General features: G+C 52.5%; 2 protein-coding genes across 5 annotated transcripts in view; one reads left to right on the top strand and one right to left on the bottom strand.

Annotated features, from left to right (window-relative positions):
- LOC306811803 (osteopontin-like) overlaps positions 1 to 17,663 on the top strand; it is a 130,776-nt gene that overhangs the window by 44,490 nt on the left and 68,623 nt on the right. The window lies entirely within an intron of this gene.
- The window catches only part of LOC306811807 (uncharacterized protein), a 101,932-nt gene continuing 86,586 nt past the window's right edge, over positions 2,318 to 17,663 (bottom strand). Inside the window, exons 3-6 of one of the 4 annotated variants that reach the window (XM_079325836.1) lie at positions 6,508 to 6,579; positions 6,045 to 6,146; positions 5,500 to 5,607; positions 2,431 to 2,973 (exon numbers count right to left, since the gene is read on the bottom strand). In XM_079325836.1, the coding sequence (XP_079181962.1) occupies positions 2,615 to 2,973; positions 5,500 to 5,607; positions 6,045 to 6,146; positions 6,508 to 6,579 (641 nt within the window). In that variant the 3' untranslated portion in view covers positions 2,431 to 2,614. The other 3 variants (XR_013776737.1, XR_013776735.1, XR_013776736.1) reach the window with 3 other exon arrangements.

Here is a 17,663-nt window from a genome sequence, read left to right on the forward strand (position 1 = left end):
CCCATCCCATTTTCCCATGTCTTCCCCATGGTCTCGCAGGAAGAACCACAGGTCAGCTCGTGGGGTGTACCCTCTCTCTCTAGCTATGGGGCATTGGGTTCTAAATTTGGGACCTGTGACTCACACTGGTGCTGCACTGATCGTCCTTATCTCCTCCCTAATTTCCTCCCCCATCTCACCTCTCAACCCTCTCTTTCTTTTTACCTCCTCCTAGACCTCTTGGAGGTCCCCGACCACAGCAGAGACATTGGCCTGCATTTGGCCATTCACCATATTCTCCAAATTTCTGAGTTTGTTGGCAACAGAGGGCAAGTGCAGTGCTGGAAGATCTCCTGCAGCTGCTGCTCCAGGCCGGCAGCGAGCACGACGCTCTGGTTCTCCACGCCGCGCTCCAGCCAGATGTACTTTTTGTAGATAGTAAGGAAAAGGGAAGAGGTACCATGGAAAATTAATTGCTCAAAATGTGAGCGCCCAGCAAAACCAAAAATAAAGTTTTAATTGAAGAATTTTTTTAATTTTTTCCCCCGACAGGTGGGGTCAAACATGCAGAGCTAAACAAGTTCTTTGAAGACATTTAGCCAGCACCCAGCTGTATGAAAATCAAAACAGCAAAGGATGAGACAGGGCATGGGAAGGATCTTCAACTCTTCCTGTTGAAGGTACAGCAGTATAAAAACTGCCTCTGGATGTTACCCATAGGTAGCAGCTGTTATTTGCGGGGAAGAGAAGATGCCCCAAGCTGTTGGTTGCCCATGTGCTGAGTGGCTGGCCCAGTTTCAGTCCTAGCGGGACCAGGGGGGCTGACTGGGCAGGGGAGGAGGTGGGGGGATCTCGAAGGGCTTCTGCTTCACAGCCGGGCTGGGGGGCCGTGGGGGAGGCACCAAGGGCTGGTGCTCTGCTATCCTGGGCGGCTGCTGCTGCTGAGGCCGTGTCTGAGAGAGGTCAAACCAGGTGGTGCTTGGGCTCTCTGGGGCTGAGGGGGAGTCGCGCCTTCTTGGCCGGGATGCTGGAGCTGCAGCAGGACGACTGTGGAGAGAGCAGTGTCTGAGGCCCCAGCTGCCCCTGGCACACAGGGAGCCTCGTGCCCAGCAGGGCCCAGAGCTGGCAAGGCTCCCCAGCACTGCTGGAGCTGCTGGCACAGCTTGGCCCAGCCGGACAGCTGCCCCTCAAGGCCCCGGCCAGCAGGGGATGGCTCTGGGCAGGGTCCCTGGCCAGGAGCAGCCCCAGAGCGCCTCTGCCTTTCAAGGGCAATCTGGTCCCCGCTCTTTCTCCTCCCCACCTTGCTCTGCCTCTGCCTGCTGCTCCTGGGGCTGCTCTTGGCCACGCAGCCTCAGTGGAAGCCAGCACTGGCTGCAGCCCCAGCGGCTCCCCGGGACAAGGCCCAGCAATTGGGAGGCCAATGAAAGCACTGGGCAGCAGCAGAACCCTCAGCAGAGTTATGTGGACAACCACTGACCATGCACAACTCCACAGCAGCCTCACTGGGAATGTTTCCTGACCATCAGCAGCCATAAAAGAAGCTGGAGGATAGAGATCAACAACAACAACTTACTGTTTCCTTTCCTTCCACCACTGGAACCCGACATAGCACAAGACCATGGCAAGTGGCACAGTGAACAGTGTCACTACTGTGCCTATCATGCAGGACTTGCGTACATCCTGGGGGCAGAAAACTTTTGGGGTGCTTGATGGATTCTTGGGATCTTCATCTGACTTCCCAAGCACTTCTGTGGGAGCAATGAGGAATGCAAGTGCTGTGCTCCCGTGCTGAGCTGGCAGCTCGCTGCACACAGTCAGGACGTTCTCTGTTCCCCCAGAGCTGGGGCCTGGGGCACCTTGGCTCCCTTGGCACAGGCTGTGCCACCAACAAAGCCCAGAAGGCCGGGAGGAGAGCCCGGGGGCAGCGCAGCTGCTTGGGCAGTGGCTCCTTCCAGGGACCTGGGCCCAAGCCAGCCCTGGGCAGCCACTGCCAGCCCCGAGCCTCCCTGCCCCGGGACAGCTGCCCCAGCCCCAGGGGACACAGTCAGGCCCTGTCAGGACCCAGTGCAGCCCCTGCCCAGTCAGGAGCCAGGGCTGGCTGTGGCCCTGGGCTCATGGCAGGGCTCCTGCTCGGGGCTGCTCCTGTGCCTTGGGCCTCTAGGCACTCAGGGCAGCTCCGGGAGCAGCTGCAGCAGGAGGGACCTTGGTGCACGAGTCCCCTTTCCCAGGGGCTGGGAACGAGCTCCAGAGGCCTCAAAGCCGTGGCACCTCCAGCTTTGGCTGCTGCTGGGCCGTGCAAGGGCAAGGGCTGAGCCTGGCACAGCAATTACCTGCTGTGCCTGTGCTTGTTCCTGGCATCTTCTCCTTTCCTTCATCAGGGGCTGGCACAGAGCTATTGTTTCCTCTAGGATATGCCAGCATCTGCACATTCTTTTGCTTCATTGCTTGAGAAAGAAAAAGGGACAACTGGATCAGATGGAACCATTCCCATTCAGGGAGATGGAATGTTCAGGAGGCATTGCTTGTGTAAATCATGAATAAGGATCAGGAAAAGACCCAGACTCTTGGGGCTGTGACAGGGCTCTCACTTGTCCCAATCACCACCTCTTCTGATCTACATCAAGAACACGAAATTTCAGGGGATCTCAGGGTGTGCATGGCCCATGGGACACTTTGGGCTCCCTGTCAGCAGATGCCAGAGGCTTTCCTGCAGAGGCTGGGGAGAAGCTGCAGCCAGGCCAGGCTGGGAAACAGCCCTGCAGGGTGTGACAGCAGCAGCGGGGCAGCGAGGCTGCCATGGATCCCTTCTGCTGTGCCGGGCACGGCATGTCCAGATGTGCAGGGAAAGCCCCCGGCTGCTGAGTGTCAGGAGAAGGCTGAGGGAAATGCACCCACCACGGCGTCTCTCCAGATCACTCAGCATCTGGTCCAGAAGTCTGTCGGTCTCCAGCGATTTCTTGTCTGCTATGTCTGGGTTGTTCCAACCAGGAGGACCTTAATGGAAAGTGTTTCCATTTCTGATTCAAGCTGCAGGGTCACTGGGTGCAGTGAGTGCTTCAAGGCACTCCACCAGCTCTGCCTTTTGCTCAGGAGCAGGGGCAGATTCAGCACGTGCCTCCAGTGGCCCCAAACTAGGATGGAAGGCACCCCTTGCAGGGCAGTCAGGGGAGAAAAGACTCCCTGGAGTTGCAAGCAGCTCTGAACCCAGTCCCAATGAGGGCCAGGGCTTGGGAGTTCAGTGGGACTAGCTCAGGCTGCCTGGAGCCAGCAAAGGAGCCACACAAGGCACAGCCCTGGGCCCTTCCCTTCCCTCTCTGCTCTCTGTGTGACTGCACAGAGCACATGGAAAGAGACACTGGCATTGCACATGGTACGAGCATTGACAGCTAAATTCTCCTTCCTCCCAGGGACAGCGATCCTGTGGAATCACCCAGGGCTCCTGAAGGGAGCAGGGCAAAGATGCCAGAATCCCTTAACCCTGACAATATGTAAAGGGATTAATCAGAGGGGTGAGCCCTTGCCAAATTAACACAGACCATTCTGTCAGGAAAGGCACACTGAGAACTTGCCCCCACCATGCTCTAGAATCTCCACACTGCCATTCACCAGATTTGCTAAATAACCCATGTCACAATCCCAAGGAATAAGGGAGCACAGATGAGAAGCATTGCCATGGTGTTCTGGGATTCCCTTCTGCCTTAGGGACCTGAGCACTGCAAGGGGGTCGGGCAAGGCTGTGGGAGCAAGATGTGAATGGACATGGCCAACGTTGCAGAGGAGCCTGGGAAGCTCTGGGCTGGCTCTGGACACTCTACACACTGTTTGCAGGCCCTGTGCAACATCCCTGGCAGGGAGGCAGCAGACATGGCAGCTCAAGGCTCAGCAGGATACAGGCCCAGAGGCCCAGCAATTACCTCCTTTGACTGTGCCTGGCATTGCCTCCCTTCCTGCAGCAGAGGCTGGCACAGACCCACTGTTTCTTCTGGGAAACGGAGCCATCAGCACAGTCTCTTCTTCCATCTCTGTAGGAAGAAAAAGGGACAGCTGCATCAGATGGAGTTGTTCTGCAATGGAGAGGTGGCATCTTCAGGAGGCAATGCTTGTTATAGATATTGGTAAGGATCAGGACAAAGGCCAGGGCCAGGGCCCCCATTGTCCTAACAGCTGCCCCTCCTCACGTGCTGGGAGACCAGGAAATTTCAGGGGATCTCAGGGTGTGCATGGCCCGTGGGACAGTTGAGCTCCCTGTCAGCTGATGCCAAAGGCCTTCCTGCAGAGGCTGGGGAGAAGCTGTAGCCAGGCCAGGCTGGGAAACAGCCCTGCAGGGTGTGACAGCAGCAGCGGGGCAGCGAGGCTGCCATGGATCCCTTCCCGCTGTGCCGGGCACGGCGTGTCCAGATGTGCAGAGAAAGCCCCCGGCTGCTGAGTGTCAGGAGAAGGCTGAGGGAAATGTACCCACCACGTCCTCTCTGCAGATCACTCAGCATCCGGTCCAGGAAATCGGATGCCTCCAGAGACTCACTATTTCCTGTTTGTTTATTCTTCCTTCTCAGGGAACCTTAAGAGAAAGTATTGTAATTTTGTCAGCAATGGATCCCAGAAAAGCAATGCTCAGCCTGTGGGGTCAGCGGGGACACACTACTCACCCCTTTGATTTGTAGTGGGCTTCTGTGTAGCATCCAGCAAGGGATTAGGGAAAGTCTTTGCTGCAGACACACCGGTAACTGAAAAGCCACAGAAGTTTCAGTCATATGGTTCCTGCCATGTTGTCAATGATTATTTCTTGGAGGAACAATGAGAACATACCTGCAGAAGGCTCCAGAGGCTGCAGATCTTCACGAAGCCCAGCTACTTGAGAAGCCGTCCAAGCACTCTCACCTAGAATGGAGCACAGATGAGAAGCATCGCCATGGTGTGCTGGGATCCCCTTCTGCCTTAGGGACATGGGCACTGCAAGGGGGTTGGGTACAGCTGTGGGACCCAGATATGAATGGACAAGACCAAAGCTGCAAAGGGGTCAGGGGAGCTCTGGGCAGACTCATGGTCAGTGTGCTCACTCTGTCCATGCCCTGTGCAACAACCCTGGACGGGCAGCTGCAGCACCAAAGGGCCCTGGGGATTCTGTTAGTCCCAGAGAGGAAACTCTCTCTAAATCCCTGGGTAAAATTGCAGCAGGCAGTGACACAACCATCTTTCCCAACCTCTCTCCATCCTTCTGCTTAGCCAGCTACCCCAACCTCAGGGAACAGAGTCAGACCCTGTCAGGACACACTGGAGCCCTGATCTCCACCTCTGCCCTTTCCCCACCATGGGCACCCCTTGCAGCCCCTCCCAGGTTTCGGGCTGTGTCTCCCACAGAGGGAGCCCAGCAGGACTGCTCAGTACCCGAGTGCCCTGAGCCTGCTCGGGATAATTCCTCTGGGCTGTGCCGCTCTTGTGCGGGCTGTGCCCGCTCTGCCCAGCAGCACAGATGGCAGCTCAAGGCTCAGCAGGGCTCGGGCCCAGAGGCACAGCAATTACCTCCTGTCACTGTGCCTGGCATGGCCTCCCTTCCTGCAGCAGAGGCTCGAACCAAACCACTGCTTCCTCTGGGAAATGCTTCCTTCTGCACAGCCTCTCCTTTCATTCCTGGAGAAAGGAAAAGGGACAGCTAGATCAGATGGAACTGTTCCACACTGGAAGGTGACACCTTCAGGAAACTATACATGTGAAAGTCATGGATGAGGTTTAGAAAACTCAGGATTTCGAGACTGTCCCAGGCTTCTCCCTATTGAAATCAGCCCCTATGCTGATACCAGGAAATTTCATGGGATCTCAGGGTGTGCATGGTCCATGGGACAGTTCTTGCTCTCTGTCAACTGATGGCAAAGGCCCTCCTGCAGAGGCTGGGGAGAAGCTGTAGCCAGGCCAGGCTGGAAAACAGCCCTGCAGGGTGTGACAGCAGCAGCGGGGCAACGAGGCTGCCATGGATCCCTTCCCGCTGTGCCGGGCACGGCGTGTTCAGATGTGCAGAGAAAGCCCCCGGCTGCTGAGTGTCAGGAGAAGGCTGAGGGAAATGCACCCACCTTGTTTTCTCTGCAGCATTTCCTTCAGCATTTTCCACATGGCTTTGGATTGTTTCAGGGATTTCTTTTCTGCTGTGTCTCTGATCTTTCCTATTGCAGTACCTTAAAAGAAAGTAGCTGAATTTCCCATGATTGGATCCAGGAGAAGCAGTGCTCAGTCTGAGGTGTCAGCAGGGACACACTACTCACCCGTGTGATGGGAGTTTGGCTTTTGTGCCGCATCCAGGCCAGGAAATGAAGAAATCCACTCTGCAGACACACCTGTAACTCAACAGCCACAGAAGCTTCTCTCATCTCTGCTGCTCTGCCTGGGCAGCACTGAGCTGCAGGAGCAGTGAGGGGATTGCACAGGGCCAGGGCACACACGAGCACGGCTCTGTCCTGGCACCTGCAGCGATGCCCCCCTGGCCGAGCTTTGGGCTCTGAGCTGGCAGCTCCACCAGGGGGAAAGGCCTTGACCTACCCTCACCAGCTCCCAGAGGCTGTTCCCTGGATGTGGGCTGGGAAGCCAGATCACCTTCCCCAACAAGTTCATCTGCAAAGAAAGGCAGGACAGAAGAGCTCCTAGCACTGCAGGAGATCCTCTGGCTGCCTGGGGCAGGCAAAGGAGCCACACAAGGCACAGCCCTAGGGCACAGCCCTGGGCCCTTCCCTCCCCTCCCTGCTCTTCTTGTGGCTGCACAGAGCACACGGAAGGAGACACTGGCATGGCACTGTGGGATCAAAGAAGGCTTTAGAAGGGAGCAGGGCAAGGTTTCCAGTATCCTTCAACCGTGAGATTACCTTAAAATCACAAACAATTGAGCTCTTGACACAGTAACACCGCTTATTCGGTCACAAATGGGGAAATGAGAACTTGCCTCCAACATTTTCCAAGAACTTCAAACCATTATTCACCAAGTCCTCCTGAAAAGCCTTGTCCTGATCCCAATCTAGAAGGGAGAACAGATCAGAAGCATTTCCATGCTGTACTGGGATCCCCTTCTGCCTTAGGGAGGGAACTGGGCTATGCAGTCAGGTCGTGTAAGGCTGTGTGAGCCAGATGTGAATGGACATGGCCAAATATTCAGAGGGGCCTGGGGAGCTCTGGGCTGGCTCTGGTCACTCTGCACACTCTTTCCATGGCCTGTGCAACATCCCTGGATGGGTGGCTGGAGCAGCCCAGGGCCCCTGTGGGCTCTCTCCCTCCCACAGAGCAAAGCCTCCCTGTAGCCCTATGCAAAACCATTCCCAACGCTTCCTGGGGAGAAGGGAGCGCCGTCCCGGGAAAGGGGAGCCAGGCCGCCGGCTCACCTGCTCCCCGCGCTGGCCACGGAGCTGCCTGGGCAGCCCTGGCAGGCAGGGCCACAGCCAGGAGGAGCAGGAGGAAGAGGCGCAGAGCAAGGGCCATGGTGCCTTGCCCTCTGCCAGTGCCGCAGCTCTTGCTGCCACCGCTGTGCTGCCACCGCTGTCCCAATGTCAGCACCACTGCTGCCGCCGCCGCTGCTGCCGCAACAGTTGTTCTCCAGGACTGACTGCTAGGTGCCTGTGATGCTGTGCAACCCCGGAGCTCTGGGACCTCTGTGACCTCAGAGCCTGCTGTGACCTCAGCCTGCTATCACCCCAGGGCCTGCTCTGACCTCATGGCCTTAACTGTACTCCCAGTGTGTATCCCTATCTGTATAATTAGGCTGTCCTGATTAGAAATATTTTGCTTTATCAAATGGCCATTGCTTAGCAAAACGTTTGTTTTTCTGCTGAAATTGCTGGTGAGGCTGTATCTCTGGAAATTCTCTTTATGACTCCCCTCGTTTTGTGGGCATGCCAGTGGAGGAGGTGCAGGCCCAGATGATGGTCGGGAAGGAGATGTGCCCTGAGCCCAGGGATGCTCAGCATGGACTCCCCCAGCCCCTGGAGGCCCCTGGTCACAGCAGCCCCTGCCTGGCTCCTGCCTGCCCGCACCGAGGGCATCCATGGCTGCTCCTGGACATGGAGCTCAGCCAGTGCTGGTGCCACGTGGGCTGTGCTGGTGCCACCACCCAGACACTGGCGTGACAGCTCCATTTCTTTATTGGCACAGAAGGGCTGGGCCAGGGCCTGCCCTGGCAGGAGGGACCCACCTTCAGTCCGGGCAGAGACAAGGCCAGTGCCTTCAGGGGGAGAGGGTTTTGTTTTGGTGGTGGCAGCATGTGCGCAGCAACAAGGTGGCAACACAGCTGTGACAGGGACATCAGGCATGGGCATGGAGATGTGAAATGACAGGTGCAGGTGTCCCTGAGGTGTTCGGTAGGACCTCTGAGGGGAGAGAGATATGGAGATATGTGGGAGTCCAGGGTTTTTCCCTGGCTCCTTTGGGGGTGCAAAAACCCCCCTGGCAGACCCCTCAGAGACCCCTGAGTGCTGCCCAGGAGCTGCAGGGGCTGGATTTGGCTCCTTGGGAGAATCTGCCCACATTGAGAGAAGAGACACAGAAAATAATGATGAGTAGAGTGTAAATCAGAATGTTAGAACGTAGATAAATAGGTTTTCTTGAATGTTTATGATAAGGGACACGTGGCCAAGATGGAGAATTTGGGGGGTGGACACCTTTTCCTCCTTCTTCTCCATGTCATCCATGTTGGGTGACACGTTGGCACTCTTGGATTGGTTGGGGTCAGGGCTGGACCATTTAATAAAATTGCATTGTATTGGTAAAATTTTGTAAACATGTAATACGTAGTACTAACTATATAAGATAAGCCCTGCCTTGACCAGGCAGATTCCACCATGGATGCCAGGCTGAGCAGACCGCTGCTGGCCAGGCAAAGTGTCCCAGAGATAAGAAACAATAAACTGTCCTTGGAAAAAGAGAAAACTGTCTCCGGCAGTCTATCTTCGGCGGCTGAGGGGAAAACCAGGTTTTGAACCACCTTTGTGTCCCTCTGGGGTGATCTCGGGGCAGAAGAGGAACCCCAGACTGGGACAGAGATAGGCCATGGCACAGTGGCACAGTGAACAGTGTCAATGCTGCACCCATCTTGCACAGCTTGTGCCCATTCTGTGGCCTGTGAATCCTTGGGATTCATCAAAGTGGATTCAGAGAATGTGTTCCTATTTCACTGTGCACGTTTCTGGCATCAGCAGGGAGTGTGAGCCCGTGCTGTGTTCCACTGCTGAGCTGGCAGCTCGCTGGACACAGTCAGGATGTTCTCTGTTCCCCCAGAGCCGGGGCACCTTGGCCCCCCTGGCACAGGCTGTGCCACCCAACAAAACCCAGAAGGCTGGGAGGAGAGCCCGGGGGCAGCGCAGCTGCTTGGGCAGTGGCTCCTTCCAGGGACCCGGGCCCAAGCCACCCCTGAGCAGCCACTGCCAGCCCCGAGCCTCCCTGCCCCGTGACAGCTGCCCCAGCCCCAGGGGACACAGTCAGGCCTTGTCAGGACACCCTGGAGCTCTGCTCTCCCCCTCTGCCCTTTCCTCACCGTGGGCACCCCTTGCAGCCCCTCCCAGGTCTCCCAGAGAGGGGCCCCAGCTGGACTGCTCAGTACCCGAGGGCTTGGACCCTGCTCGGGACAATTCCTCTTTTTTACTTTTTAACCAAAGACCATCCTAATGTCGTGGTATGGACATCAGAAGGAGAGCAAAGTCTTAGAAAATTAAAAAACAAAATAGTTAATTCCTCAGTCTTGGCTCTCCCAAATGCAGAAAAGGAATTTCAACTATTTTAATCCTAATCCAACCTCTTCTTCCAAGGGCCCTGAAGAAGGGGGAGGAGGGAGGAAGAAGCTCATGGCTGTATTCAGATGTCATTGATGGGTCTTCAAGGCTGGTAGAAGGGAACGGATTTACAAGATATTCTGTTATGAATGGGAAGCAATGAAAGGAAGGGAGAAGGTTACACCGGGACAAAACAGTGAATGTTTTACTGATTCCAAATATGCATATGAGGTGATACATGCATTTGGGAAACTATGGGAAGATAGAAGTTTATTCACCTGCAGGGGAGACACCTTAGCTCAGGAGAACTTAATCTCTTGCCCATTGGAAGTGGTGAATTTACCAAAAAGGGTGGCAATAATCTACATTAAGGGGCACCAGGCAGGTGCTCACAGGACGCAACAGGAAACTGATCAGCTGATGAAGAAGCTCGGAAAGCTCCACTGTTGCCAGAAAACTCTAAGATCCTCCCCTTCCTCCCAGTAACTGCACTGCTGCCAGAGAAACTGTCTTTTCCACCAGAGGAACTTGAGGTAATTAAAAAGAGCGAGGCAGAGGAAAGAGGAAATAATTGGTTTACAAGGGATAAAGAGGAAATAATTGGTTGACAAGTGATGGGAGGCAGTGGATACCAAAAGCTCTGGCCTTGCAATTGCTAAAACACCTTCATGAAGGGAGTCATTGGGGCTCCCCAGGATTGGCAGGAGCCTTCCTCAAAATGTATGCTGCTGTGGGTCTTTTTACTCTGGCAAAGCGAGCTATTGAAAGTTGGTTGATTTGTGCTCAAACCAACAAGAGTTACAAAGGAACTTGCCAGGGGAGGGAGGCCTTGGGCTCTACATCCCTTCCAGAGATGCCACGTGAATTTTACTGAAATGCCCAGAATGGCAAGATTTAAATATTTTCAGGTACTAATATGTCAATTAACAGGGTGGGACAGGCATCTGCCAATAAAGGCAGAAGCTCCTCTGTGAAAAATAGAGAATTTAATTCCAGTCCCTCCCAAGTATTATAAGTGTTTGAATCAAGAACTCGAAGGCAGAGATAAGGGGGTAGGAATAACAGCTCTTTACTAATATATCGAACCGTACAAGCAGAAACAACAGCAGTTGTTAAAATTACCAACAAAACAGAATAGATAACTGGGTTCCAGTCCCTTCTTTAGCTGCAGACACACTCTCTCTGCGCTCAGTCCCGGTGCTGCAGACAGAGCAAAGCCCGGAGCTGCCGAGGGCAGGCGGGAGCGGAGGCGCGAGGGGTGGCAGCCACGCCGGTCTCAGGTGGGAACGGGCTGGAGCGGGCGGCTCCTCGCTCACCGTTTGTGTCCGGGTGATCAGCTGTGTCCGCAGAGGCAGGAGGCTGGAACGGGGCAGATGCAGGGCAGGTGATCACAGACCGTCTGTTTTCCACAGCGGGGGGTGGAGAGCTCCTCCAAGCTCCCCGGAAACACGAGTCCCCCTTCGGAAGCCCCTCCCACCAACCCCTGTTGTCTAGAGTCATCAAAGGTCCTGGCTGTAACCCGGCCAGCTCCATTGGCATGATAATGGGAAAAATTCTTTAAATTGACACAGTAATAGAAAAACACTCAACCCCCAACAGATGCCTTGGGAGGCCAATCTTCCAAGCCTTTCTGAGTCCAGGGACACACCAAGATCAGCCAAGACTCTCTACGTTGTCTGGCCCACACAGCCCAGCTCTGCACTGGCCCTGGCCCACAGCAGCTTCCACCAAGCAAGAGGCAAATGCGTATTACCAAGAACTGAAACAGCAGGCAGTAAGATGTGAAAAGTGTGTGCGTAAAGGCCTTTGAATTGACAGCTCTCAAAGAGAGCTTTGGGGCTCACAGCTGGACAGAGATGCTCCTGCTCACACCTCTGTCCAAAGGGTGGTAACACACCCTGCTGCAGGTGCTTGGCTTGGTCTCTGCAGGTCCAGGCAGATGCCAAACCTGCTCTTCCCAGCCTTCTCCCTTTCCCTGCCCCTCTGCCAAGGGCAATGGGCCTCAGGGACTGAAAGGACCACAGACAGCCAAATGGGGACACTTGCACCTACCTCACTAGGAGCCCTTGGGAAGCACTTTCCTTAAGAAGCAAGCCTGTTTTCTGCAAAGGCATTTCCCCAAATGTGTAGCTTTCCCTGGGAACAACAACACACTCTTAAGAAGTCCTGGCCCTGAATTACTTCTGAGCCTGTCTTGGGGTGACTTTATGATGTTTGTATCAAAAGGCTGAGTCCCTTTCAGAACAGGCACTCCAGCTCTAGCTCATGTTCCCTCAAGTGTGTTTCCAGGTGCAGGTTCAGACGTGCAGCCCCAGGCCCTCTACAAACACAAGCTGCCTGCTGCCTCTTCATCTGCCTCAACTCCTGCCTGCGGTCACAGCAACAAAACCAGGCTGTTCCAGGCCAGAGACCAGAGCCCTGTTCCCACAGGATGCTCTTGTCAGCACCTTCCAGGACTCTCAGCAGTGCATGCAGCAGTTTTCATGCCTGCTCTCGACAGGCTTTGGCTGGCTCTGCCATCAGCACACCCCAAATACAGGCGGAGGAAGCAGCAGCAGGGGACATTTTGCAGCCCCTGAGACAGACTGGAAGGGTGCCCTCCCTCTGGTCTCACTTCCTTGGCTTTCTGACTGGGGCTGGGACTGGGGCTGGGATTCCTCACTTGAGGGGACCAGAACTGCACCAGGATTCCGGCACTGCCTGGCAGCGCTCCGGACACTGGCACGGTCACGCGTCTGAGTCTCAGGCACTGTGCTGCTGCTTCATCTGCTCCTTGGCACACCCAAAGTTCCCTGATAAGTCCCAATGGCCTCTGGTTCTGCCCTCTTCCTGACCCTGTGCAGGGATGGAGCATTGCTGTGCTTTCAGGAAACTAGTCTTGAAACCTTCCAAGCCCCTTTGACCTCTCTGGATGCCTTCCATGGAAACCCTCCCAGCTGCATTCTGAACACACTCATGTTGGCTCTTCTAAAACCCAGGGGCTTCAGGGTACTCAGCAAGACCTTGAACTCCTTGAACAGTTGTGGAACTCCTTGAATAGTCTTCAGCACAGAGACCTTTCCAGCCTGATTTGCCCTCGTTTCTCTGAGTCTCTGCACAAAACACAGTGCAAAGGAGAACGGCAGGAGGGGCCCGTGTGTCCCAGGGCTCTGGATTTGTGCTGCTTGAGTTCCACAGAGATGCAGGCAAAGTGAAGAAGCCAAACTGTTTATTGATGGAAGGAAAGCAAAGGGATGGGCACAGTTTGAGGGCTGGAGAGAGGGAGCAGTCAAAAGGGAGGAATAGTGGAGGGAAGAAGAGAGGATGGGCAGTGTCTGAAGGCTAGAGGGGAGAGAGCTATCTCCAAGCAGGGAGAGGACTGAAGCCACACAAGCTTCTCACAGGCTCAGCTGTGCCAATCATCAGCTGTGCTTGGACCTCCAGCTGGTCTCTTCTGGTCTCAAGGAAGTCTCATCTTCCATGGCATCCAGAGGCCTTAAAGGAATGCTGGTTCTTCTGAGCCAGAAGATGAGCATGGCTCTGCAGGTCTTTCATTAAACATCTCTTGCACTACTATATTTGTCTTGGAAGGGCTGGAAGAGAGAGGAACAGAGAGCTACGGTCAGAGCCCGGATCTGTGGCAATCCAAGGAGACCTTCCTGCCAGGGCCATCCCAACCAGCTCTTGCCATGGCCACAAGAGGAGGGACCAACAGGATCAGCTGCAAGGTGCTGACCACAAATCCTGCCCTGCCTAAAATCTCTTTGTGCTCTGCCCACGCCATCCCCCGTTCACACAGTGAGTGAAGCCTTCCGCAGCCGGGCCAGGGATCGCAGCTCCCTGCCCAGACACTGCAGCTGTCCCCGCCAGCCCCCACTGACAGCCCGCTGTCCTCACTCACCCTCACGGAGCGCCTGGAGCTCTTCCTTCTCTCCCTCAAGCTCCGCCCGGCGAGCCCTGGAACACAGACCCTGTCACGGCTCTGCCCAGCGGCACAGCTCCCTGCCCGCGGCGCTGCCAGCCCTGCAGCCACTTGCCCTCGTGGCCCAGCAGGGGTCAACCCGGGCCCTTGCCGCTTGCTGCCGCCCCAGGGCACGGCTGCGGGAGGGCGGCAGCAGCCCTCAGGACAGCCGGGACTCCGGGGCTCCGCGGCGCCGGGCCCGGACGGCGCTGCTGGGGCTGCAGCCAGGGCAGGGGCCAAGGTGCGCCGGGGAGGGGAGGGAGCCCGGGCTCACCCATGAACCTGATGGCCGCCTCTCGCAGGGGCTCCTGCGGGCTCTGCAGCTACGGCAGCGCCTGGCGCAGGTGTTCGGCCGCTCGGCTCCTGTCCTCTGCCACCTGCGTAGAGCGGTGGGAGGGAAGGGTCGGGGAGGGCTCTGCCCCTTTGGCCGGCGCTGCCCGCGCCCGGCCCCCACCTCTGCTGCCCGCACAGTGCTGAGGCGCGGCCAGCAGCCGCTGGGCCGGGCTCTGCAGGGGCACAGGGCCAGCTGCTGCCCAGGGAGCAGCCGTGCCGCTCCGCCCCGCAGCCCCGCTGGGCCGGGGCTCCATCGGCACCCGACTGGGGGCCGCAGGAGCCTGGAGAAGAGCCCGTGCGGCCCCTGCGTGCAGCGCTGGGCTGGGGAAAACTGTCAACTTTTCACAGAGTTTAAATACTATCCTGAACTGGCATAAAAGTAGGCCAACACTGCCTAGAGCAATTGGTTCTTCTGGATTTAATTACTGGGCAAGAGATTAAAACAACTGTTCTTTGTCTCTCAGTCTATGCTGCATTCCGACTGTAACAGTCTTGACATTCAGTACCCTTCCCAGAGAATTAGATAACAGCTACAGAGGATTTGTGGTGCTTCTTCTGATGTTTTCACACAAACTTCACAAAACTTAAGTGAATCATTGCTTATTACCACCTTACAAAAGTTGAAAACTAGAACATTTTCTCCCCTAGAAGTAAGCTTCACAGTTGCAGTATAACCCCAGCTCCATCTACCATGGTTAGCTCTTGCACTTTACAGGAGTGAGTAATCTAGGGTCTCCTTTATACCTGAAGCTCCTCCACTAGAGTAGGCAGATAGACTTGGCACTGTACAGTAATGGTTAGGATGTTCCTGCTTAAAGGCAGTCTGCATATTTTTAGCTGATCAGCCTGATATAACTTTGCAATTTAACAAATTATTTCTATTAGGGACTGACACGACTGATACAGCTTTACTGACAATATCACTCTGCTCTTATAAATGTTAATAAAAATACTGCTGGAAAAATGAAATGTATACGTATCTTGTTGAAAATACAGAAAGCACAGAAGTCTTTACCATGCAAGAGGTGAAAATCCTGTGAAAGAAAATAAGCTCTTCTGGAGTTCTGCAACTGAAAATAAACATATTTCAGAAGAGCTGCTTGATGAAAGCAATAAATCTACATATCTGTTTTTCAAAAAACTCATGCTGAGAAGTAGGAAAATACTTTGTCTTTCATGTAAACTTTTAAGATCACTAATGGAAACACAACCTAAACATTCACAACAGAAAGGTGCACCAACCGATTTCGTCACACATACTGACTGCTGTTCTGCCCAAGCACTGCTTAAATATATTTGTATTCTGGTCAGATAGCTGTGTCAAAAAAACATTTTTTTCACCACTGTTTAAAAACAGAAAACAAGTCAACTAGCTATGATTTTATTTTACTTCCTTGCTGATTTTGGAGTTTGCTACTGTGCTCATTCTTTTTAGATGGAAACAATTATTAAGTCCAAGGATAATTCAATTTCATTCTGCTGTGCAATCAATTTTGGGTTTTTGGCAAACCGCAAAAAAGGAAAAATAAAGAAATAGATACATACAGGTAGATTAGCTGTAGCTTTAATTTCAGCTACATGAAAATGGTTGGTAAAAAGTTTATTAAGAACTGAGAGCCTAAACTTTTGCTTATAAACCCAGAATGGTAAGAATGGTTCTAATTGAACTAAAGATGCTGAAGGTTTTAGTTTTAAAAAGCTCATAATGAACTCATTGAAACACTCCCCCTATTTCAATTTTTGTCTTCTTTTTAACAATTAGTACCATTCTTTGAATTGCAGCAACTTACAAGTGCTTTATAAACAACCATCTGCCTTATTGTATCTTTTCTGCTTTTCAGTGTTTATCAATTTAAAAATGTAAAACACATTTATCAACAATGTAACAAACTCCCATCTGGGTTTATGAGATGCTCATCATTTCTTTCAAGAATCATGCTAACAATAATTATAAAACTATCTCTGAACCTTTCGAGAACTGTCATGTTACTCTGATGAACCAACCTACTGCCAATTGCTGCCTGCAAACTAGAAGAGTTCACTGAAGCACATCTGACATAATCATTCCACTAAAAAGTCTTCACAAACACCAGATTTTGAAAGCTGATTTAGCGTATGCAAATGAATACACTGCATGTAATGAAGATTCATATTTAAATTTCTGTAGGTACTGTTAAGTAGTCCTGAATCCTAGCTGTCCATTTACTTCACTCAGAAAAAAGAAATGCTGAAAATTACCACACTGTTAAAAGCTCAGATCTTCACAAAATTATAAAGACTGTACACATATACAATTCAATTTTTTTCAGCTGCCTCCACTAAATTTCTATATTATCAAAAACATTGATTCAAAAATGGGGAAAGTAAAAGGACTGGAACTTTCTATAAATTTATTACTTAGAGCTTAAGAATTGTTATTAGAGAGAAATTCAGTATTACACCCCGATTTTAGTTGCTTTACCTAATTTATTTAAAGCCTTCCTTGCCATTTTTCTATTTCACACTTACCTAGCAAAAATTGAAAATAATCAGACCAGTATGAAAAAAACCCTATAACAAATAGGGCATGAATTCCTAAAGTACTGCATTTATACTTGCCCTTGTTGTCCATAAAGCGATAGGGCTCACTCAGGCTCTTCCTTCAAATGGTAAACTCACAATTCTCTGTTCCACATAGATTCTTCTCTGTGTATTAAGAAATGAGATTACACCCTCACATATTTTAAAGATCCTGGCTAATCTCACTCTTCTGCCTATCTTTATATTTTTGTCCAAGTTTTTTGTGACTCCACTGGAAAATCTTGCTAAAGCAAAAAACCTTCTGCAATATTCATTAGTAGATGGGTGTCCTGGTCTGGCCAGGACATGATAGATTTTTGCAGTAGCCCAGAGAGGGCATGGCTGGGACCCAGAGGTTATTCTGTACCACCTCAGATCACTGCTAGGCCAGAGGGAGAGGACTCTCCTGCAGGTTAGGACATTCTGTTCTGCTGCCACAGGGTCAGGTCGGGCTCCACAGTGAGCATTTGACATTTCTCTTTTGGACACTTTTGTTATTAACATTACTGCTGTTATTCTGTATTTTAAAACAGAACAAAACAACACAACTATGTTTTTTTTGCCTGACACTATTCACTTTCTTCATTAAACTGTTACATTTTTTCACTTACATCTACTCATATTAATTTCTCCTTATTGGTCAAATTAAGGGGAGGAAACTCATTTCAGTGTCCCTCTTAGATTATCTTAAATCGAGACAATAATGATAACTAAATCAGCTACATATTTGCTTTTTGCTACAACAAAACTTCTATAAAATAAAACTTACTTATATATATATTCACAGACACTGATGACTCAGTGTCAGTTCACTCAAATCTCTTCCAAGAGGTGTATTAGCAAGATCCTGGACTACCCTCACCTTCAGGGGTGGGTTGTAACAGAGGGTATTTCAAGGATCCAAAAGGGCATTGTTGGGCCTTTGGGAGAGGTGCTGTGGAGACAGAGGGAGTTGGACAGCTGAACACCTTGCCTGGTCTCTCAGAAAACCCTTCTGCTGTGGCACTGCTGAGTTTTGAAGAACAACAGGTACCAACCACTCCCACAGCAATGCACCATGGACAGCATGGTGCCAGCAGGGCTCTGTGCACCCCAGCCATGAGATGGGATCTGCA

The sequence above is a fragment of the Erithacus rubecula genome (genome assembly GCF_903797595.1).
Source record: "Erithacus rubecula genome assembly, chromosome: 23".
In the NCBI taxonomy this organism is placed as follows: domain Eukaryota; kingdom Metazoa; phylum Chordata; class Aves; order Passeriformes; family Muscicapidae; genus Erithacus; species Erithacus rubecula.